Source organism: Emydura macquarii, unplaced genomic scaffold (genome assembly GCF_026122565.2).
Source record: "Emydura macquarii macquarii isolate MOO-44397 ecotype Brisbane River unplaced genomic scaffold, CSIRO-AGI_Emac_v2 contig_18, whole genome shotgun sequence".
Lineage (NCBI taxonomy): Eukaryota > Metazoa > Chordata > Testudines > Chelidae > Emydura > Emydura macquarii.
In genome coordinates, this window is record NW_027130155.1 from 10037661 (window position 1) to 10063367 (window position 25707).

Consider the following 25707-nt stretch of genomic DNA (forward strand, 5'->3'; position numbering starts at 1 on the left):
CTGTGGGGTGGCGGGAGGTGGGGCAATAACACTGGAGGACAAGCAGGGAAATCGGGCCGGATCTGACACACCTGTGTCAACTCTAATGCTAGCAGTTGTCTGGACAGTGCTAAGACTGCCTGATGCAATTGCCAAAAGTACTTTGTTTATGATTGTTTCCTCCACTAGTGTGTACAGCTCCCTAATAGCAAAGCATAAAACAGAGATCCAGAAATGGACATGTGGAAACTACATTTCTGCAAATTCTCTGGGGGAAAAGGTTCTTGGTCCCGCTGTAACGTTCATGCTGTTCTTATAGCACAGAGCTAGGGGAACTGGACTGTGAAGAAGTCAGATGTGCATTGCTTCCTCAGACCATCCCCATTATTTTCGTTATAACACAAAGTGCACATTGGATTTGGAATAATAATATTAAGAGTTCAGAGACAAATTAGAAGAAAATTCACCTGTTTCTTTCAGAGATTTAATTTACCTCTGTGGACATTACATACATCACAATGCAACACCCATATTTCTGGCAACCAAGAGTAGGAAGATTCCACTTAATATACAGAAAGGATTCTTCAAAGAATTTTCATCCTGAAAGAGCCATTTGGTAATATATAGTGGGAGGCAGTGTGGCTTAGTTGTTGGGATGGAACTTCAGAGGGCCACAGAGCCAATGCAGTGACATGGGGCTTTCAATCCTGGTATCTTTGGCCATGAACAGACCTCTGGAATTTACCTGGTTTCAGGATAGACTCTGCAGCCTATTCTATAGGGAAGCAAATCCTGCCCTTTGATGGCAGGATCTTCATGATGGGAGAATTTCTTCTTTCCAACCTTTCCCTGTGCCACATGATTTAAACCCCAGAAAGGGGTAATCTGAGCCAAAATTATTTTCAGCTTGATGCCTCATTGTGCATGTTGTGTACTGTACTGCTCACTTAGTACAGCTGCTCTAGTCAAGTTGCAAATGAGGTATGGTGCTGAATGCATACACACAACAACTTCAGTCACATACACAAAGTACATCATGGAGTTATGTGGAATAAAAACTTGAGTTTGGCATGTCCCGTTACTCATAAGTGGTCAAGGCACAATTGAGTTATGTAGGCCATACTAGAGACCATCATGTATTTTGTATATACTGTTTATTTTTCAGAAAAAGCTATGTTACAAATATTTTACAGTTTGTAAAAATTCTATTGGGACTATTTCTTGTACTTTAGTTTTTAAGAGCCCAGCTGTAGAGGCTTTCTATTATAATCTCCCTCTATTTTAAAACACCTCTAACAACCAGTCAAGGGTTTGAATGTGCTGTCATTTACACCAGTGTAAATCAGCAAGATAGATTAGTGGTGCGGATAAAGCAGGAAAAGGTGAAGGAAAATGCCCCATGGTTTCACAGTTTATCACATCTTCGTCAAGTCTGCAGTATACACCCCCCCCCATACACACCTTTTTATTGTCACTCCCTGCTGTGTTAGATCTAATTTTTTTTTAAGCTGTCAATTATTTAGTCATTTTAATAGTCTTTAAAGTGCCATGCATACCTGTACCTCTATACACAATATTAGTGTATTAAATATAAAATATTTCATAAAGTTAAAGTTACAGAAACTAGATAGGGGAGGGGATCCAAAATTACCTTGCCTTGGGATGGAAAGTGATTGAACATTCGGAGGCAGGGAACAGATAACTCAGACAGCAATTTCATTGTTCCCTCCTCTATCTGGTAGAACACGGATTTTTCTCTGCCCTCTTTTCACCTCCCCTCTAGTATGTTGCATAGCAGGAAGGGTGCTGACAGTGAGTCTGGATGCTTTGAACTGCAGACAAAAGGAGCTGAGTTATTCTAATACTTACCTTCCTTTGAAAAGTGTGTTGAGGTCTATGGATGAAAGCTGCCTTATAAATGCCAGGTATAGGGATTGTTGGTTGTAGGTTATGATTGCTGTAGGTGATGGCTGAGTCTCACAAGTGCAGACAGACTCCACCGTGCCGAGTTTCTTGCTAGGCTCCTTGTCAGCTTCAGACAGACTGAGCATTCTTCAGTCACTAAGCAACCAAGTCATAGGATTCACAAAGAGAACAACACTGAGCAGTCCTGTTTAACCAGCCAGCGCTTTCCCCCTTTGCCCGACTAGCCTGCAGTTCAAACGGTAACTCCCTCAGAGGTTGCAGTGCCTGTGCACTGGGATTACAAAGGCTAAGGGGAAAAATACCAAGTCGGAGAAATATCTGTCTTGATTTTGAGTCCTCTGATTGACCCCACCCTCCCTTGCTTGCTCTGTGCCTGTTCCTGTCCACTGCTGAATTTGTTCTTGAAATTCCACCTAGGAGTGAAATGGGGCAATAAGTTTCTGAGGATCCTGCAGCGCTTGGCAGAAAGCCAAAATCATCAGTCTTGTGGTTTCAAGTGGCTCAGGTAAGATATTTCATTATTACAAATCTTGGTTTTAAGTCTGTAAAATTGCTGGAGGTGTGAAATCACCCTTGCCTTCTCACATCTGAGCAGGACAAGTGACTACTACTAGGGGTTCCACTGGAGAAAGAAAAGCGGAAGCCTTAAACACTAAATTGTCTGGCTTTAGGTAACAAGCTTTTCTGCTATCTGATGGCAATAACTGTTGGAGTCAACCTCTGCTGACTGTGCACATCTAAAGTGATCCTTGATAAAACAAACAAACGAACAAACAAACAAAACAATTGCATTTTAATTAACATCTTCTCCATTTTACATGTTTCAGGGTTGCACTTGGAGATATTAATAAAATATTTTACCAAAGTGAACAAATTACAAATGTATAGGAAATTAAACAAGTTCTGACATTCAAAACAAGTATTTCCTTTTGCAAACTTGATAGCCTTTGGCGAAAAAAATCCAAAATAAATAAAAGGGAACTGCAAGATTTCTATCACATCATGTTCTGTCCTTTTTATTGTGAAAACACTGAACAAGACTTACATCAAAAAAACCCATAGTATTTGAAATCATTATTTGATCACTAAAATAATGGTAATATTTTAAAGCATTTAGCATGGTCTGCTACTAAAATTTTTTATAGGATCAAATTTAGAAAAAGATTTCAAAATGGTAATTTTGAAATGTGTGAATTTTATTCATTAAGGAAACATGCTGATTTAAGACTTTTGCAATCAGCTCGAAATAGCTGTGAATAGATAAAGTTACATTTGGGAAGCAATTAATACATACTTTGGTCTAATCATTATTCTTTTATTTTTTAAAAAGGTATGTTTATCAAATTATATATTTCCTCAATAGACTGAAGTCATGATAATACAATGCATCTATCTATAAATCAGAATAAACACACTAAATTGTATTACTAGTAAATATAAAACTTTTCATAGTAAAAATAAGAAATAAGCATTTCTCCATTAAACTGGGTGATGGACAATGCTATCCTTACCTCAGTACTAGAGCTAAGCAAACAATTGATTTTTTTGATTTGGTGACTAAACTGAACAAATCTTTAAAATATTGGCTTGTTTTGAACCAAAACCAAAATTTTTTTGGTATCTCACCAAAATGAAAAACTGAAAAAATTGTTTGATTCAAACTGCCTTTTTTTTTTTTTTTAGAAAATGTCCGTTTGAAATTAAACATTGAAATGAACAGTATCAATATTTCCAAAAAAAAAGTCCACTTTTTTTCCAGCCATCTTGGTAAAAGCCTTGGGGGTTGCAGAAAGGTCAGATGGGAACATCTGATACTGGCCATGCCATACGCAAGTGTCAGCACTCTGCAGGGGTATGATCATATGGGAATGTGGATATATACATCGGCTAGAGCCACAGAAAGTAAGGAACCTAGAGATACTGGTGTAGCATCAGCTATTGGTATATCTGCAATGCCATTTTGTGGCTCTTTAACTCCTAAGTGCATGCCTGCTTAGCCATTCACCCTTATAAGGGGTTTCTCATTATTTTCTGATCACATCCTCAAAGGATAGGTGCAGCAAGATTGCTCTCTCAGGGAAGGATTTAGAAGGCAAGTATTTGCCTTCAATGCCTCTAATGGCTGCTCAAGCTGGATCTGGATTGTAGATGTAACATTTTTTGCACATGGTTTCAAAGATTGCAGGGGCGTGAAAAAACCATTGTCGCATATTTTCCAGGTCCTGCTCAGAGTCTGAATCTGAGAGCTCTCCTTCCTCAGTAGACTCAGAGGACAAATAGCTTTTAGGTTATTTATAGCAGTGTTTCTCTATGACTTCTCTGTAGACTGTTGCCAGTCCCTGAGATCTCCCTGCCATAGTTTAGGACGGCTGAAAACTGGTCCCTCGTGTTAATAGTGGACACTTAGTGATCAATATGAATACCAATGAGACACGGTACACCCGATTGGCAGATCAATAAAGTTTAATGTGCAAGGTTTTCTATAGATATACTAGTTGAGTACAAAACCTAAAATTAACTACAATATATCATACTCACTAAGCCTGGAGAGCTAAGCAGTTACACAGAAGGCTGTATACAGGAATGGCTTTCTTCAGGGACCCCGCCAGGGAGTCAGTGGCCTGTGGTCCAACCGCAGCACCTCCCGTGGAGTCAGGTGTTGATGGAGCACACCCCTTATACCATTCCATAAAACAGCTTTCACCTAATTACCTCTCTACTTATTATAATATATGCTAATTACCTACATTGGGTTTTCACCCTTAAGTACATTCCATTCTCACCATGATAATTGGGGTCATCAAAACAACATCTGGCGATAGGAGGGGTGGTGTAAAAGTTTGCCCCTTGGCAATGAAAAATGTACCCCCAGATATTCAAGAATAACTTGTTGTTCCCATCACCATTATCTATGTGCAGCTGCAAGCATACATATTGTGTATCTTGTCTTGTTATGTGCCATGGTATGCAGAAACTGACATCTGCAAGATTATTCAGTAGTCCTATTCATCTCTGCCAACTGGAAGATGTCATGCTACAGGGGTCAGAATAGCCAGGCAAACAACTGAAGCTATGCTAGGCCTGTAGGACAGTGGTCAAGCAACTCAAATTATACTGGGACTCAAACACCTGTTATCAAAAAGTTTGAGAAACACTGATTTATAGTTTTTCCTTTTTGATGTTTAGATTTTTTAAAAAGCCTTTTTGGCTTACTTTGTAGGCATTGCAATTGCCACTGTGGCTCAGTAGTGGTCTTGTGCAGCATGATTCATGCAATGCCTTGAGCCCTCTTGATGTGTCTCCTACCCCTTGGGGTCACACTCCCCCTGCCTGGGTGTGTGTGTGGGATTCCATTGCTGGAGCTCCCTGATGCAAGCTGGGAAGAAGAACTGAGTATAACCTTTGCTTCTCTCCCTAAGGAAGAGAAGACTCATTTTAAGACCTGGGGAGAGGTCCTTGAGCTTCTTAAGGGTTTTTCCTTTCTCATCCTGTTGTTCCTTGAGGACTTATCCCTGGCTGAAAGTCCTCCTCATCCTGGGAGTTTCTTCCCATTCCAATCTGTGTCTCCATGAGCCTTTTCTGTGTTGGAGTCCTGGCTTCTTGGGATACAGGGGAACAAAATATGCCTGTCTGACTCAGAATTCCATGCCCTAGCAATGCAAGAGTCAGCTGGCTGAGAACAGGCAGGGCATAATTTGCTTTTCAAAGACCCCGTGAAAGCTGCCTCAGAAATAAAATACTGTTTGGATTCAGCTCAGTGTTTGCAAGACAACTCTACCATGCTGGCTGCGGGAGAGGCAGAGGAGCCTGGCAAGAAGATGCTGCAATGCTGGCTCCAAGTAGCTGAGACCACCCACTGCTCAATACCCGATCCAAAGGAGGGAGAAGAAAGAAAGGCTGCTTACTACTGCCTAAAATATGGATAAAATAATAATCTGGCGAAGAAAAGTCAGGAGAAAAGAGAAACTGTCACTTGACTGGTGCCGCTGAGGCAGAAGATCTGACAGCAGGCCAGAGAAGGGAGCATGGGGAATGCTACAGCTTTGAACTGCCTCCAGGAACTGCAGATACGAGGTGAATATCCCATATATCAGAATTGTGGGAGATAATGGTCTGAAGAAAAGTTACAATTACTGCCATGTAACAAAATGTAACATCTTACTTGAGTAGTGCAACAAGAAACTTTTCCTAGGTTGAGCCTGTTATTTCTGTGACTGACAATGAATGCTGCTAACTGAATGAAATGTGAAATGCTCCAAGTGTTGGTTGGTTTTACAGTGCACTATGATATACAGAATTGCATTGTGTGGTGATATGAACTAGAGGCTAGTTTACTGCATGAATGGAATCCCACATCCTCTGTCCTGGGCTCTACCAAATGCTAATGAGGGCTTTTTCCGTTAGAAAAGTCAGCCTTCTGATAAAACTTTTCTGAAGTATAAACTGACGTTCCAAGTGACTAATAACCCTTACAAGCTTTTCCTCTTGTTTTAATTTCATGAAACACAGAAAACAGAACACTGGCTCTATTGAAATACTCATTTTACGGGTATTGACAGTTTTCATTCAAATAGCGATCTATCCTTTCAGCTGGCTCCAATGGCTTTGGATTTACTTTAGTGGCTGCATAGGGAGAGAGTTACTCAGCCCTTGACCCAAAAGATGCCTACTTTCATATTACAATACATCCATCACATAGATGATTCCTCCAATTCACAGGAGGTACAGAACACTACCAATACACAGTACTGCAGTTCAGCCTATCCACCGCACCACGGGTCTTCTCCAAGATACTCGCCATCGTGGCAGCACATCTACGGAGACAAGGGGTGATCATCTTCCCATATCTAGACAATTTCCTTCTACAAAGTGTCACACATGTGGAGACAATAAAAAATACACAGAGGACCATAGACCTCTTCCAAAGCCTAGGTCTATAAATAAACTATCAGAAATCAACCATGTCACCCACTCAACAACTGGAATTTATAGGGGCATACCTTGATTCAATAAGAGCAAAGGTGTCACTATTGACACACAGATTCCACACACTAGCAAATCTTGTTTCAGAGGTCAGAAACAGCCCATACATCACAGCCCGCACCTGCCTTCAACTATGGGGGCATATGGTGGCCTCTACTTTTGTGACGTAGCACACCAGGTTACATATGCACTGCCTCCAAGGATGGCTAAGCTCTGACTACACACCAAACAGGCACAGCCTAAACAGACAATTGATACTACCTCCCAAAATCAAAGACTCTGAGTTGGTGGACAAACCCAGGGAACAGGTGCATGGACATACCCTTCTTATGACACCAACCATCTGTCATAATCACAACAGATGCTTCACTGATAGGCTGGGGTGCCCATATGCAGGATCTTACCATCCAGGGGCAATGGCCTCCACCAGAAACCCAACTCCACATCAATCTGCTCGAGTCCAGGGCAGTATGCAGGTCTTGCTCATGTTTTCTATTACATATATCAAACAAGTCAGTCCAAACAATGACCGACAACATAGCCTGCATGTTTACATAAACCGCAGGGTGGCACCCGATCCCACTTGCTATGCACAGAAGCCATAAGACTCTGGAACTGGTGCATAAATCACAACATAAACATCTCTGCCTCATACCTACCAGGCCGTCTCACTACAACAGCGGATGCGCTGAGCAGATAATTCAGCCTCATACATGAATAGGAGCTAAATGACAGGGTTCTAATACATGACATATTCCAACATTGGGGAGTACCATCCATAGACTTGTTTGCAACAACCACTAATTGCAAATGCACCCAGTTCTGTTCAAGAGCATCCACATGTAAAACACACACAGAAATTGAAAAGATTCACTACACGGTGTCAAGCAAAATTCACCAATGTGATCTCAGCTCCTCTTCCACTAGTGCTCAAATATCTTTTACAACTAACAACATCCGAACTCTCAATTAGACTGCAGATTGTGTACTCCTAATGTACACTCTGTCATGTAAAAGGCATACATTTTACAGTGATTGGTGCCATATAAATGGCTGTAATAATAAATCATTGCTTAATGACCAAAGGAAGAACTGTGATCACTGCAAGAAACTGCCAGGAAGGGGAAGTGTTTACATAAATGCAGTTCTTACACATCGCCTGTGGCCTGAGAACTTGGATCTAAGGCACTCAAGTGATTAAATGACATCTAGCTAAAAAGGCATTGCACATGTGCTTGTACATTCTGTAACAAAACTGGAAGTACAATTAGCCTACAAATCACACTGTTAGTAAGGCCCTATCAGAGTCATGATTTAGAAACTCAAAATGATGGATTGGTCACAGAAAGAAGCAATCTTAGTGGTAAGGAGAGGGGAAGCACTCTACTAGAATGGTGATGGGGATCCTAGGAGTACTTAGGTCTTGTTCATCAGGGAAATTGATCAGCCTAGCTATTCCAGAGTATCTGTGCTTGTCAATTTCCCCTATATAGACATGGCCTTAGCTAGAGAAAAGTCATAGTAATATCTTGAAGACCTAACTTTTATCTATGGGGTTTACACATTCACATTGTTAAGGTATGTTAACCAACTCCTTTTTGCTGCACACCTCACTGGCCATCTGCTAAATTTTATATGAAACCTACTTCTCATCTGCCAACCCTGGGAAAATGAAGGAGTCAAAGTGAAGCATTTTAAACAAAACAGGTGATTGTGAAATGTTATTCCAGTTGGGTTTAATCAAATTAGAGCATTTGTAACTCAGCACAGCCAAAACAGTTAAACTTGATATATACTGAAGATGTTAAATATCTATAATTTTTAGGGGTTTTACTGTGCAGTATTTACCAGATACAAAACCCTAATTGCAGAAAACATTCTGTAATATGGCAATGGTCTGTTGGCCAAAACTTTCCTTGGCCTACTGTATTTTTTCTTTCTGGTAAATTATTCTCAGACTCCCATACCAGAGTCAGCTGGAACATCTGAAAAAACTGTTCTGCAGCCACAAGATCAAATTCCTAATAATATCCAACTTTAAAATTTGTTTGGTATTAAGTCTGGTTTATTGCTGATATTCTTCACTACTTGCCACCAGTAACTTTTCTCCTAAGAAAGGAGACAGTCCCCAGTTCCCTTCCTCTTGCTCCCCAGTTTGATTGTTCAGTTCCTTTACTTGCAAAAGCAAGGCTTTGACACAACTTGCCTTGAGCCAAGCAACTCTGATTCCAAAATGACCAGAGAGGTTGCTACATAAATTCCCACTAAAGAGCTCTGAGGCCAAGAGCAAAGGAGTGACCTGCACAACCAAAAGAAGCATCTTAAGTGGTGCAGGACCTGTTCCTACAAAATTATCCTATGGTATATGACCACATGTTTAGACTACAGATTTTGCTGAGATACATAAAAGAAAAAATACATATCCTTCAGTTTTGGGGAAGAAGAGACACACAAACTCAAGATAAAAAGGACAAGGTAAGGTAAAAGACAAGAGTGAGAGAAAGAAGTCTTGTTTATAAGTAATGTAACTTAGATAGGTCTGATAAAACAGAAGATGCTAGTGCTTATTTAGCACTCATCTTTAGGACAGGAAGTGACAGACAAGTCAAAAGTAAAATGCCAATCAAAATGAGCATGTCACATAATGACAAAGGGACAGCCCAACTACCCTTAAATACATCAGGCCACTCACCAATTTAATTGGGTACTGCTTTCAAGATTGACCAGATTGTTAAATGCAAATTATTATGCTAAGGGACCTTTATTAACCAGCACTTTTCTCTCCAACTAGCAGTCCAAAATCAGAAAGTAACTGAATGTATGAGGTAACCATACAGGATTACTGAATTTCACTTCATGCTATTTCTGTAAAATGGAAGATACACCCATTTGCTACAATCTACTTCACTATGCAATTAAGCCACCAACAATTTTTAAGAAAACCAGGCCTCACAGAAAATACATAAACCAAATCAATTTGTTGTAATTTATTTGTGAGTTGTTCTCAAGCAAAATTACAAACGTTTTTAATATTTTTATAAGAAAATAAATTTAAATAAAAATACATTTTCAACAATACATCATCCTTACACAAATTAAAACTACATTAAAAAGAATTTACAGTCCAAATAAAACTAATTACTGAGCTATTTTTCATTTCTAGGCTAATCAAAGTGAAAGCAACTTTATTATTAATCATCTTATTTGTATCTAATTTAATTCTAGAGTACCTACTGCATTTTTAAACATACTATAAAATGACAAATTACATCTTAAAGGCCTAGCTGTCCTTTTCTATATTGTCTAGTACCATCGAAGCAAATGAAAAGTGCATTTATTTTTTAAACAATTCTTACAATAGTATAAGATTTAAACTTGTTATACATTTAACTTTGCTGTTAAATGATGAACAGCCTTCAAGAAACAGACACAAAAGCACATTTTGTAATAAGACTGGTCATAATAAATAGCAAAACTTAATTCTGACAGTGTTAGTGCTATTCAAATCTAGCAAACTTTGTTTTTTTGGCAAATAAACTACGTCAATTTGACCTTGACAGAATACATTTCTGGGTGTCAATAACAAATTAATTTTTTTCTAACTGAAATTGAGGGCAAGTAAAACTTCTTTAGGAATACTTCCGATAGTAAAGTAATGCAAAACCAGGACTATACCTGTAGGTAAAATGGCCAGTAGCAGTAAACTATTGTGATGTTGAAGATATGGTATCAAATCCAAAGTGATTTCAATCAGTTGCTTTAATATTAAAAAATGATTGTTCTAATAGAAAATTTACATTAATTTCAACCATGTCAATCCTGTGGTATCAACTGGCCTGGATTTTAGTAGAGGAAGCCACCCTACAATAGCATTATAAATATGTAATATTTTAAAACAGCTTATAGTTTTGTAAACACTGTGGATCTACATTTGTACTAAGGAATTACATTCTCAACTCTGGCTGGGGCAAGATTAAGTACTACCTGTAGACAGTGTATTTTATTTTATTTTAAAAAGTATACCATAACATTTAATACTGGTGAAGGAAAGTTTAGCCTTCTCTTCTCCAAAGTGTTACCTTGCTTCTATTGATTATGTACAAATGTGGTTTTCAGCATAAACTTAAATTCTCAGTTCAAATTTGTTTGATCTGACATAACAAAAACCCTATATAACTAGAAATTAAAAATGGTCATAAAGCATTGTTTTAACACATAACCGCACTGATCATTCAACTGATCATAAAGATTAGATACTACAAAGTATCTAAAAATATAATCTGGGGCAATCCAGATATCTAAAGTGCTTGGAGTGATTATTCTAGAGAGATTATTTAATATAGCTGTAATGAGAAGTGAGCTGGGCCTAAACGTGCCAAATTTTTATTTAAAAAAAAAATCCTAGACAGGAAGATGTAAAGTGAACCAATCACAAATTTGTCACATTTGCATTCTTTTCATTTGTAAGAAAGCTCTTAACTTCCAAAAAGTGCCGCTAATCTGCATTTAAATTTTTTTTTAAATGAGTACCTGATTTTTTAAAAGAACAACAGTCTGTGGTCTTATGTCACTCCATCTATTGCGCATCCCAAATGTAAACAAGATGTACAATACAACAGATTCCCTGATTTCTCCTTCAGTAATTTTTTAAATAAAAATATAACCAACATTGGTGTCTGCAGTCCACAGGACATGCTGCATCATTTTATAAGACTTCAGTTGCAGTTACCTCGGAGTCCTGACAAAATTAATAGTTTGACAAAGGAAGAGAAAAGTCGTGCACTGAATGTGAAGGTTCATATCCTTTTGGGTCACCATATGTTGGGATTTCCACTGCAAGACCGTTGTCACAGCAGGCACTGATGGTGGATTAAATGTGAGTGCAGTATATCGAGTTCATTTTCCCCCTTTAGAAGCCTATTCCTTTAGGAAGTTCCAAGAAAAAAAGCAATTGCAGAAATATTTAGATTTACTCACATGTGATACTTCAAGAATATGGAGCTTTAAGTTCTTCATCAAAATGGGAATAAATCTCACGATCAGATTCCCAAACAGATACTTCTCTCTATTAAATATTAAATAGATTGTGACACCGGAAGCATTTCTGTTCATTCTTAAATACTTTGGACAAGTGTACACCAGGAATAAAAAAATAAAACATGTAAAAAACACCAAAAAATCCCCACACACTTCCAGTTTCTTCTGAATCCTCATAAGCCACAGTTTATTTTCGTTAGGAAACTCTTCCAACAATTGGGTTTTCTCTGGAAAATAATAAAACTGAATATAAGTATTTTTGATGGAAACAGTTGCTTTCTAATAATCATAATTTAACTTTTAGTTGGTTTTAATATATAAAGCTATACTTTCTGCATAACTCCTAGTGTATGTTGCATAGTCTCATTGTTTACTGAAATCCTGATATGCTATCACATGAAAGCAACATTGGCTAAGAAACAGATCTGTCTAAATCACTGGGCAACAGAAAACCAGTGTTATCAGCTCTCCTCCTCTTACAACTTGGGTCTTCCTTACACAAAGGAGAAAAAAAAACCAAACCCATGACCAACAAAGTATGAGCATTCACTAGAGACAGTTAAATCTGAAGTTCTAGAGTAGCCTGACTGCAGATGTAACCCACCTTTTACCATGGCCAAGGGTATGTCAAACTGATAGGGACTGAAAACACTCACCACTGCAACACTTTTAGTAGTTTTGGTGTTGGCTGATTTGGTTCCCTGGAAATCTTGCTTTCAGAAGCAGTACTTCTGGAGAGTGGTATTATGCCCCATGAAGTGCCATGGTAATATGGTGGTGAAGCAACTTGTCTAAATATCTGATTTATGTATTAACAGTAGTAGTAATAAATACATATATTAGGACAGCCCCCAAATGTCCAGTTGGGATTGGGGCCCCCATTGTGTTGCACATGGTACAAACACTGAAGAAACGAATCCCTGCCCTGAAGAGTTTAAATTCAACAGCTATCAGAAGGCTTTCAGATGTACCTACACACCCACAGCCTTAAAAACTCCCATTACCCATCCTTTTTTTCATATGTACATACACAAGGCTGGAATTACATAGGATACTTACTCACTGCCATATTTAGCACTTGATGATCTTTTCTTCTGATATTTTTCATGAGGCTCATTCAACTTTTCTACTATGGCTATTATTTGTTGGAGAGTTTGGAAAGTTGCTACAGAATCCTCAATTGTGAAATTAGAATAGTCATCTGGTTCTTTCTGTGGACCTTGATAGACTGCAATACTTCCACAAGCCTCTACAAATAATCACCACAAATAAAAGGTTACAGTTTTCCACTTTCAGTAAATAGAGCTAACTCATCTCATTTACCAAATAGGGATTCCAAAGTTTTCAGATATGGAGTTACTTTTACCTTAAAACATAAAATAGACTCAAAGGAGGAAAATGGTATTATCTGGATATGGTCAGCAGCTTGGTTTTGCTTTGTAAGTTCATCCTCTATGAGTCTAATATCGGGCTCCCCACAATAAGGTGACTACTGTAATGTTGCCATAAAACTGATACTTTCTTGAATCTTAATCATGCCACTAAGGATTCTTTTCCTCAGCACTAATAAAGAGCAGTGGTACACAAGACCAAATAGCTCTAGCTGTTAGGGAGAGTAAGTAACATTCCCCTTGCTCACTGCATGGAAACCACTGTATATATTCTCCTGTTAGCACGTACACAAATCCAACTAGCACATTAATGGGAGTTACATGTGCACATTCAGAGGAGACTGTACCTCAAACTGCTGAATGAGAATGATTTGATCATACAGCAATATTAGAAATTCTTAGTGGAAAGTATGTACAATTTTATATGAAATTAAAATAAAAGTACAAGAAATTATCAGTCTGATTCTCCATGCCATCACAATGATTTTATGCAAGTAACTCCACTGAATTAGTATTCAGATACCTTCCATTTTTTGCAGTTTAGGCATGTTGATAGCAAAAAGGGAATAAATTCTTTCCGTTTCTCTATCCCCATCAATCTCGATTTGAATATCAGCAGGAACACCTCTACAACCAAAATAAAAAAAGTTAGGTGAAGATATAGTTAGTAAATATTCTCCTCAAGAGCTTGAATGCAAATAACTGAATGAATTTCAATATATTTATCCACTTATAATTATAATGCCTGTCACTTACATAGAACTTCACATGTTCAAACCAGTGTTCAAGATTTAACAAGTTAATGACAAACCTTATATGGATGCAAAAACATGAGTTTACACAATTAAATTAGAAGACAATAAAGTGCTACTAAAAATGGACTTTTACAGCAGAATTTGCCATACAGTACTTCAAATTGAAAATAGTTCAAATGTCACAATAATTAGTTATCATGGGCAGTTTTTAATAGTTCCTACTATATTTGAAAGGTGCAGACATTAGGAGGGAGAGGGATTATTTAAAGTAGTATAATAGAATAGTTTTAGGAATAAAGAAATGGAAGTGAACATTCTTAAAAAGTGATGTTTCATCTGAATGGGTGGACGTCCTACTGTGTGAATCAATTGAGATTGACTGGAAAAGTATTATTTTAAAATATACTACAGTATAGGGTATTATCTTCCATGAGTCTGGGGAACTGGACTAGATGATTTAATAGGGTTGATTGAAGGTGGCATATGATCCATCAAGTTATTAAAGATAAATTTCCCTTAAAAATTATGGCTTTTTTAAAGCAGCAACCTAACAAAATTAAGTAGGAATATAGCACAAAACTAATATTTTTGTCAAAATGTCAGAAAAATACAAATGGTAAGGTTACTTTGCAGGTTTTCTTCTTTTTGGTACAGTATTTAAAGAAAATCACTGTGGTAACGGTAGAATATTGGGCAAAAAGGGAAAGTGGACTACTTGAATAGCAATGTGACAGACTTGGGGCCGAATCATCAGCTACAAGTCAGCAAAAGTGCTCAACTTAGCAGGCAGGGTGTGAAGGTGGCTCTCTGCCATCTTTGTGCACCCTAACTTGGATCCTGATCTGATCCAACTAGAGAAGCATCAGGATCTGCTCCAATTTCCAACAGTTGCTAATAACCCAAAAGAAGCAATTGCCCCACCCAGGGGCAGCCAGAGATAAGCAACACTGGTTACACCCCTTCCTCAACATGCCTTCCATTCATTCTGTACACTAGAGCCCATAGGGTGGACCGGGAAATCTTTGCATAGCTGCTTAAGTCAGCTTCAAGGCTTCTTTGTTCTGCCATCAAAAATCCAAGTTCTATGGTTTTAATTATCCCACACAGAACATGAGAAGAATATGAGAAGCCATTTGCTGTAGCAGCGATGCATTCCCAACTGCGATGCATTCCCAAATTTACAGTATATGTGAAGAAGCCACTGGGTTCTAAGAACCATTGCTTTTGTAATACTGGTGGACAAGGTAATCCAACAATCAATGCCCAGACTAGAGGAATCTTTAGCTACAATATATTATTTTTCTGTAGAGTGGTATCAATCACTTAAAATATTTCTAATTTACATGCTGCATTGCCTTTTCTTGTATTTTGGAATGGCATTAGATGGACTAACATGCCTAACAAAGGCCAAATAAGTTTATATCATGGTTGCCATGGTGTTTTATTAACTAGGAGAGAAGCAGCCAGCTAGCTTATGAAAAAAATATGGAACTGATGCTTAAACTGTCTGCAAGTTGCAAAAGGAATCCATGACTCATTTCTATTGTAGAATGCTTTTTTCAGAAGCAACTTACGCAGTGCATGGAGTACAGCCCTGTGTGTTCTCAGTGGTGGCCTTGCAGCAAAGCCAGTTCCCGTTCAGAAAAGCGGAGGGATGATAAACACTGAGTCTCCTCTGGTTACACCTGCTTACTCTGCAGAGAGCTTCTATCCACTCACTAGCTTCCACGCAGTTATTTGCCTGGATATAGAGTGGCTTCTCTCCATGAATCACTTGAAACATCTGTGGATGAAAGTGTTTTATTCTTTAAAAATTCTATTCAGTGACAGAGAGTTGACATACTAAGTAACTCTGAAGATATTCGGATCAACTGAACTGAGGTCATTGCAAAAATCACCAAAACCCAGCAGCCACAAGGAACCACAGGGAGTAAATTAAATGAAGGGAAGGAGAGGTCTTTCTTTCTCCTCTCTAGAAATGGGACGGCAGCAGCAGCAATAATCTGATTAAGCACCCTGGGACTTTGATACTACTTCTTACTCATCTCCTCTGCTCCCTGCCTACACCACTTCCTGATAACAAGGTGCGCTGCTTAGAAAGGTAAAGAACCAGCTGCCTTAACCCTATGGCTGCTGGTGCTCAGACAACTGCTCCTCATCTTTGAGCTGCACTTTTGTGGAGCAGAGCAACATGTGGATGAGGAGGGAAGGGAAGATGCAAATCCCTCTCCACCCCCCCCCCCACCCATCTCCTTCAGCATCACCTCACAGACAGCAGCCACATCATAATTTCTTCACAACCAGAACCCTCCCATAGCCCCATTCTCCATCACCCCTTGCCCAAAGAACAACTATAGTTTCATGACCCCAAAGGATTATGGGATTGAAGTAATGACAAAAAATGTTGGTTTGGGGGTGTAGGACAGAAAAAAATTTGAGAATTTAATTCTAAACTGATAAGAAATTATTTTATAAAGTTATTATATCATAAGGTTTGACAGTAACATCTTTTAAGAGAGTTAAAATATCTAGTACAATTAATACTAGTACTATTTTGGCTGACTAGTGCTTTGTAAAGGTGAGCAATATTTTGATTTTACAAGTAGGGCAACTGAGGCTTAAGTAGCTTTCCTCAAATTGCAGAATGAGTGAGAGTTAGGAGTAGAACTCAGATTTCTAGATTTACAAGTCCCATGTTCTAACTACTAGCCCATACTAGCATACAGCTGTTTTTTTTCTAATCCAACAAAGATTTTCTGTCAAAATATACAATAACAGCTGCAATAATGTAATAGTATAAACTGAATTTTCCAATCAGTAAATCTCAATTTCTTCAAGAACTTGACAGGAATTATGAATTTATTGTTTGAACAGCTTCATCTGACTCACATTTTTTTTATTGAAGGCGGTCTCCTCAAGCTTCTCCACGGTGAGGATGTTTTTGATTGGAATGGTGTAAATTGGTTCTTTGTCTGCATAAATTTGTGAATGGATAACAAGAATGAAGCAACAGACTACAAATCCTTTTCTGGCATCAGTGCATTGATACTAGAAGTTGAGATTCAAAGATATTCATCCCCATTATTAACAAAGGACAAACTAATCAAAAGGTTTAACACTAGTGATAGGAAAATAAAGGACTCAGAAATGAGGCACAGAAACAGACTTTAAGGACAGGTGAAAGACGTGTTTCTCTCACATTTCTTTGTAATGTTGCTTAAGTTAATGAACAACACATATGCAGCAGGTTGAATAAGTATGTTCACTGTTCTTTTATTGAAGTGAAAAGTTGATTTGTGATCAACATAGACCAAATATTAACCGGATGACATTATGCAACAGAAGAATGGTGGTGAGAAAGCCTTCCTGTGTAGGAAATCAAGACTATACTGTATCAGGTCCCTTTGAAATCTAATACTTCTAATGGGTCAAACTTTGTGTTAGTTAAATGAGCACGCCTACACATACTGTGGGAAGACTATGAGTGAAGGAAGGTTCAGGATGAGCAAGCCAGAAACACTCTAAGAGACCAGGAAAGCAGCTTAAGGTGAATAATCTCTATCTCCTCCACTTGGTGATGGATGTCCTATATGGGTAAAGTGTCAATAATCAGGAAAATACCGATGAGATCCTTACCCTTGCCTATTGTGAATGAGTAGCATATAACATAGGAAGAGACAAGAACCTGGAACCCAGCTCTTAGCTGTGGTACCATGTGTGAACTCCATGTTGCTTATTGCTTTAGTCAGGCAACACTAAATGGATTTAATGGGTACAGTCAACTATTTAGAACATATAAATGTTATTAATGGACCATAGGCTAGCATCAAGAGAAATCTGTTACTCATAACTGTCAATTTATCAGTGTATCTCAAAGTGCCCCCACAAAATGTGTATAGGTCACAGTTTTGTCATCTGTAAACCACTTCCTTCATAGTATCACACAGGTAACAGTCTCCTTTTTGATAGTTCTGCAGATAGCCTAAAATTTAGAAATCAAAGTTTCATGGGTGAAAACAAAAACAGTTAGTTTTGCTCCCTGAATAAAAATTAAGGATCTACAGCTCATGAACTGAAGATTCCAGAATTCTGGATTTCTGCTGAATAAAAGATATCTTGATTAAATGGTGAAAATTTTTAAGGACCGTCCTATGAGATGAAGAAATTGATTGCTCTGTAGACATTTTTCAACTTGTAATTTTATAAACAAGTAAGTTTCCTATAAAGTAGTTGAAAAACTAATTTGTGATTAACATAGTATATTTCCAGGAAACTTTTAGTCATGAGTATACATTTTACTCTACAAAGAAATGCTTTTAAAATTGTAAAAAATCCCAATGTTCCCCGATGATTCGGCTTGTTATGGGGAACCCGATTGGGTGGAATTATAGTAGAGTCTGTAGAAGCCCTTCTGCAAGATGGCTAGGAATTAGATCTCTCAGCTCAGATGGGAAGTGTTTGGAAGGCAGGATAGAACAACCCTATATGCAACATGCACCTTTGGGAAAAGCAGCAAACAGATTTGTGGATAACAAAAAAACAAACCAAACCAAAATCAGGAGTAAAAATTGGATGCAACCGAGACACAATTTTGAGAATCTCTTCAGAAAAGGAAATTGCCAAAGATTGAGAATTGTTGGTGTTTTGTTATTATTACAGTAAATAAGAATATGATCATGATGTTTAAAGTCACTTATGGATGCAATAGGATGACATACATATTTACCATTCCTTAGCACAGTTACATAAGCAGTGTTTAATAACAAAAATTAAATTGCTGAAAAACAGATGAAGATTTACCTTGTTGTTTGTGATAGGTGAGCTCTCTACTTGTTAGGCAGAACCATCGTTTCTTGAAATTCTTTTTTCCAATCCGAGTTCTTCCCTGAGCTCTTTTATACATTTCACTGTAAAGAAAGAAATCACATAATTGCACTAATGCTCATCTACCAAAGAGCTTTGCTTTAAAAACTTTGTTTTAAACTAATTGGAGAGAATGAGTTACTATCTGTCATATAATGACAACATGAAAAGTTTAGGTTTAAAGGAGACTTTAGTTCATAAAATAGATCCTGAAACTCTCCCTTACAGTGACCCAGTCAATAGGTTCTTTAGCAGGTAAGAACTTTGAGCGCTAGATAATTGAAATCCCATCACTTGGTTGGAGCACTGACCAAGGATTGGGGCCTCTTGCTTATCTCTGGAGACCTGCATTTTACCAAAATGGCGATGTACATCCAATTACAAGAGTCTCTCTCCTCAACTCCACCTCCATCATTGGAGTATATAGCTTGGTCTATCTTAGTAAAGGGTGCAGCTGAACTGTTGTTCAACGACAAGTGCAGACCAGAACAAATTGCATTTAATACTGCTTTAACTGTACCCTTTGCTAACTATTTTCAACAACAGGTAAATTCCCTAGCATTGATAAGGCTTGTGAATCAGAATGTTTGGTGACTTGTCTGTCGTAGCCGTCCTCTTTCTCATTTCTGTTCAGTATGTTTTGGGAACAAGCATGGTCCTTCCCCCATTGTTTTGGTAGGGTAAAAGGTACACAATTTGGTCCACATTAAATGAGTTTAGCAATTTAACTCTCAGACTTGGGAAGAAGTGTGCTCCATAAATTACAAGTTGTGTAGAGGACAATTCCATTGCTAAAAATCAGCTTCCCAGATATAAACTGATTTTTTTTTTTTTAAAACTCAGGAATAGCTTGTAGATAGATTAAATCAAGGAAGTTTATGGCAAAGGAAACTTCAGTTTTTACTTTATCATTAGCCACCTCTGCCACACAAGTATTTCAAAATGTTCCACGATTCACTAAGAATAAAACTTTCATATGCTTTCTAATTCTGGGAAGGATTTTTCTGCTTTGGTATATTTGGGCTGTCAGAGCTCAAGAGGTAGATCAGGTAAAGTCATTCTAACAGCAGGATTATGGGATTCTGAAATACATTTTAACATTAACTAAATCTGCCACTGAGAGGCATGGATTACATGCCATCAGAAATAGAGACTTGAAAAAATTAAAAAATAAATACAATAATCTTCCTAAAATACATAAGGCGAGTTATAAAAATTCCACGTGAGAGCTGTTAACTGATTCTGCAAACTCCATCTCTCTGTTGGATATCTAATGGAGTATTTTCACAAATTTCATAAATAGTATAATTAATGCAACATGTCAATAGACGTTTCCAAATTAGTTTTCATTTTATAAAGTAATTTGCTATAATTAAATAGGAGTAAAATCAATACAGATTCTCTGTGTATAAATACTACAAGATGGACATGCAAAATGTCCTTGCTTTCATATCAATTTCATTACCAAACACTTGTGTAATGGACAATACTTTATACTTCAATTACCCTTCTTTTAGATGTACTGGTTCACTCATGCCACTGGGCTCTTTACTTTCAGTAGACGACACTTCATCTAAAAACTAAAGAGAACAAGGAGGATAGGTTATGTTTGGAAAGAAAAAAAAATTACCCAAATCCATAGGTGTTCTCATAAGATATTTATTTCAGTGCATAAGTACTTTAATAGAGTGAAACTAGGGTAAATTGTATGGAATTCAGTTTTAAGGGGGCAGTAACATGAAAACAATTTATGAAGAGTACATTAGAAATTTCTAAACTATACACAAGATTTTCAAAAGCCTGCAGGAGCTGTTGGTTGCTCAGTACTTTTTAAAGTTGGGACACTTATTACGCACTCAAGAAGCTAAATTTAGGATAATTTTTAGCATCTTGGCCTATGCGTGTACGTAATATTAAAATATGTAAGAAAGTTAAATGGCAAAAAATGTTGTTAACACAGAGTTAACGTTGACAGGGCTCATGCCTTTCCAGAACATCAAGTTCAGCAAAACTCAAACTTCTGAAAAGTAGGAAATAAAGGTAAATGCCCACGCAATTTTAACTCTGACCCTGGAACTGGCAATAGCCTCTGAGAATTATCTGCATGCACTCCAGTGGCATTCACTGTTTCTAGTGTGGCTGTACTGAATGGTGGAGGAATACATTAAAACAGTTTGGAAGAACTGCGATTGTGATACGAGGAGATCTCTGTCCCCCCAGGTGTGCTATCAAAGGAAAGAGGTGCATGTGTACAAGGAAGTTACTTACCTTTCATTACTAGAGTTCTTCAAGACATGTGGTCCCTATCTGTATTCCACTGTGGGTATGTAGGCACTCCATGCTCCTGAGACGGGAGAATTCTAGCAAGTAGTGTCCATTGGTCCACCCCTGCATAATTGCTCTGTTCATGGTCCATACCAAGGGCAGAAGGGGAGATGTACGATGACACATCTCTAGTTCCACCTCTTACTGCAAAGAGGAGAGGAAGGAAGGCAGGAAGTGGAATACAGACAGGGACCATACATCTCAGAAAACTCCAGTTATGAACTTCAAGTGCTGGTCCCTGTGCGTGACTGACAAACTGTACTCACAGAGGAGAGGGTGAGAGAATGCAGGTGGTATGGCTGCTTGCAAAACAACCATGCCTAAGGATGTGTCAGCATAAGAGGCTAGGACCAAGGCATAATGCCTCATGAATGCAACTCCATGTTGCTGCCTTGCAAGTGTCAGGCAGAGGTATTTCTGAAATGATGCTCCTGAGGCTGTCTATGCTCTTGTAATACAAGCCATGCCCTGTGTAAGGGAAGAAAGGTGTTCCAGTTGGTAAAATATGGTACAGCCAGATAGCCACTTAGAGGTCCTTTAGAAGGAAAGTACTTGTTTCTGACTTGTTTCACTATGGCCGGGAAGAGCTGAGGTAACTGTTAAGATTTTTTTTTTGTTCTCTGTAGGTAAAAAGGCCAAAGCTTGTATCACATCGCAGGAATAAAGTCTCCTTTCTATACAGGAGATGGGGGGCTTTGGAAAGAACACACATAAATGGACAGGCTGGTCTGTATGAAATTCAAACTACTTTTGGGATGAAGTTCGGGCATCGTCGTAGCAAGACTGTCTTTATGAAATACAGTGCAAGGAGGTCTGCCATTAGGACCCCTAGTTCACCTACCTATCTGGACAAGGTGATGGGAACAAGGAAGACAACCTTCACAGATAGGTGAACCACTGAACAATAGCTATGGTTCAAAAGGTTGCTTAGTGAGTGTTGAAAGCATAAGATCCCATTGAGGGGTTATTTTATTATTGGTGGGAAGGTTCTAATTAACCTTTTAAAACCTGGAGGGGATTGGGTGAGTAAAAACAAACAAACAGAGTAGCCTTCCAAAAGAGGATGACATACACTGATTGCCACCAGATGACCCCTTATCAAGCTAAGGGAAAGGTCCAACTTCTTGACAGTAAGGAGGTTAATCTAAAATATCAAGGATACCAGTTGTCTCAGTGGAAATACAAGAGTCACTGGGCCCAGACAGAAAAACACTTCCACTTGGCAAGGTAACATTTTCTTGAGAAGTCCTTTCTACTTTTAGCAAGGACAGCTTGAAAAGACTGAGAACAGGAACATTCTAACCAACATCTAATTGACATCCAACCAAACACCAAGCCATGAGGTGAGATGGTATTTGGTTGGGATGTCTGATTTTGCTGTTCTCTCAAGTTAAGAGGTATGAGAAGGAAAGCATGCAGATTGACAATTGGGCTGACATATTCAGGAAAACTGGAAATCCCAACTGCCTGGTGCATTTGGGCATAATGAGAATGACTTGTGCTCTGACCTGTCAAATCTTCCACAATATTCAAGGAAGCAGTAGGATAGGAAGAAAGGCATAGTTAGATGTCCTGTCCAAGAAAGCAGGAGAGCTTTGCTGCTGGAGAAATGGCCCTGTGCTCCCCTGGAACAGCATATGCTGTACTTGTTTGACTGAGAGGCAAACAGGTCCCATGTAGAGGTACCCCACTGAGCAACGATGTTGTTTACTACTGAACTGTGTAATTCCCAACTATGGTCAGTGACAAAATGCCTGCTGAGGTTGTCTGCTAGTGAATTCTGGGTTCCTGGGAACTCTGCTGCCAATAGGATGGCATGGTTCTTGATATACCAGTTCCATAAACTGACTACTTCTATGCATAGGGGGATAGACCAGGGGTGTCCAAGTGCCTAGTGCTGTATGACTATCCACATGAAACCCCCATCTTAACAAAAAGGCATCAGTGATTACTGTTCTGTCAGGTAAGGGGGATAGGAATGTCCAGGCACACTATGCAACACATTCTTCCCTCAGGTCAAAGAGATGGGGATTGTCACCACAGTGTTCATGTTGTGTTTGTTTAGTATATACTGTTTGAAGCCAAAACCTGGAGATGTGGAGTCTGGGGAACAGTGTTGCATAGGTACGTGATGCCATGTGACCCAAGACAGCAAGGCAAATCCGAACCGACGTCTGAAGGTTGTGCATAACCGGATGTCTGTCTTCCTATGGCTTGGAAATTGTCCATAGGCAGACAAGCCTCTGCCATGATTGAGGTTAAAAAGTCTAAGAAGACTGCTCCTATGAAGTCTACAGTCTGGGTTGGAATCAGAGTAGACTTCTCCATATTCATAGGGACTCCCATGGAGGCTAGGAGATGGAGCAGCGACAAGGTTGATGCTATGACTTCTGGACACATTGTGCCTGTAAGAAGCTAGTCATCTAGATAGGAACTTACTGGAACAGTCTTCTCTGAGGTAAGCGGCTGCTAAAGAAAAACACTTTGGTGAAAACTCTGGGTGCAGTTGCAAAGCCAAATGGGAGTACCCTGTATTGATAGGGGTTTGGACGCACCACAAATCTGAGAAATGTTCTGTGGGAAGGGTGACTATTTACTTGAAAGTAAGAAACTTTCACATCAAGAGCTCTGACCCATATGTCTTTTACTAAGGAAAGAATACTCAATGCCAATGTGACCATACATAATTTTAGCTTGCAAATAAAGACAGAGTCATTGCAGTTTGAGAATGCGTCTGAACACTCCTGTCTTTTGGGGGACTAGAAAAATATTTGGAGTAGAAGCCTTTCCCCTTTATGTTGCAGGGGTATGTACTCTATTACATTTGTCCATTGTCATTGCCCTCCAATTGTGGGAAAAATATGCTAAGCATCCACCAAAGTGGATTTGGAGTCCGGAGGAGGTGGCACCAATATCTGTTTGCAGCTCTGAGCATCCTATCAAAAGTAACTTTTGGTTGGGGGAGGAAGGGTTAAGTTGGGTAGCTACAGTAGGGGGTGGATGAGGCTCTCTCAATTTTTGCACCCTCTGCTGTTTGTGAGATGGCTTGTAACATCATTGGTGATATAAGGGTTGCTGTAAAGAGTTCAGCTTGTACAGTTATGTCTGGTACTTCCTCTGTTGGGCTGGTTTATATATGCCCAGGGAGCAAAGGGTTGCCCTGGAGTCCTTTAGTGAATGCAAAGATTAGTCTGTTTTCTGGTCAAAAAAGATTAAATTAATCAAAGGGAAAGTCTTGCATGGTGCTCTGTACCTCCCTGGGAGCCCCAAAGAGTGTAGGTAAGATTCCTGGTGCATCACTATAGCTGTCAACATGGATCTTGAAGGAGGAACAGCAGAGATGAGTACAGCTTGTAATGAGGTTCCTGCCACTAATCTGCTTTTGTCAATAATGGCTTGAATTTGGGCCCTATCCTCCTAGAGTTACGAAAAGTTAGTAACAGTTTTTAACTGTTGTTCTTTGAGATGTGTTGCACATGTCCATTCCACTATTGGTATGTACACACCATGCACACAGTTGCTGGAAGCTTTCCCTCAATGGCACCTCTCAGGGTGGCTTGAATGCCCTCTGCTACGGCATGCCAGCAGCACTAATATAAAGGGCCCTGCCAACCCCAAACCTTTCCCTCTCAGTTCCTTCTTTCCAGATAACTGTAGAGAGGTAGGAGGGTGGGTTGTAGAATGAACATGTGCAACGCATCTCAAAGATGAATAGTTACAAAAGGTTAGTAACAGTTTTTTCTTTGAGTGATTGCACATGTGCATTCCACTCTTGGTGACTCCCAAGCAATAATAAAGGCAGAGGAACTGGAGTTCATATACATACAGACTGTAGTACAGCTTGCTGAAACCTGGCATCATCTGTAGAGTTTTGGGTGATAGCATAATGGCAGGTGAAAATATGCACTGATGACCAGGTTGCTGCTTTACAAATGTCCCGGATAGGGACCTATGCAAGAAATACCGGTGAGGTTACTTGTAATCTTGTGGAACAAGCAGTCAGCTTGTCTGGCGGAGAATTGCCTGCCAGATCATAACCATGGATATAGGAAGTCATCCAAGAGAAATTATTTGAGAAGAGACTGGAAGAACTTTAATTCTGTCCACTATAGCCCGAAGCAGCAGAGTGGCCTACCGAAACCGTTTGGTACTGTCTATTTAAAATGCTAGTGATGATCTAATATCCAATGTGGGTAGCACCCCATCTCAACAAAAAGCACTTTGATTGAGGCAGATTGGAGCAATATGCCTGCTTTTTTTTAAACTTTAGATTTTTACCCCATTTGATTTAAACTCTTAGTGCCTGGGGCAGTGCTTGGATTCAACGAACATAATATACACCTCTTGTGGTGTAGACGTAGTTTTCCAGATAGTTTACACTGAGCACATGCAGAGAGCCTATTAGGTGCATGAACAGACATGAGAGCCTTACCACATCTAACTGGAGA

General features: G+C 38.9%; 1 protein-coding gene across 6 annotated transcripts in view; it reads right to left on the reverse strand.

Moving 5' to 3' along the window:
* Positions 1-9876: 9876 nt before the first annotated feature.
* The window catches only part of RASA2 (RAS p21 protein activator 2), an 86667-nt gene continuing 70836 nt past the window's right edge, over positions 9877-25707 (reverse strand). For 3 of the 6 annotated variants that reach the window (XM_067558159.1, XM_067558106.1, XM_067558370.1), the window contains 7 exons: positions 20441-20514; positions 18872-18978; positions 16961-17043; positions 15646-15854; positions 13840-13943; positions 12985-13174; positions 9877-11811 (listed from right to left, as the gene is read on the reverse strand). In XM_067558159.1, the coding sequence (XP_067414260.1) occupies positions 11736-11811; positions 12985-13174; positions 13840-13943; positions 15646-15854; positions 16961-17043; positions 18872-18978; positions 20441-20514 (843 nt within the window). In that variant the 3' untranslated portion in view covers positions 9877-11735. Of the gene's footprint in view, positions 12153-12984; positions 13175-13839; positions 13944-15645; positions 15855-16960; positions 17044-18871; positions 18979-20440; positions 20515-25707 lie in introns of those variants that run through there. The other 3 variants (XM_067558275.1, XM_067558226.1, XR_010921751.1) reach the window with 2 other exon arrangements.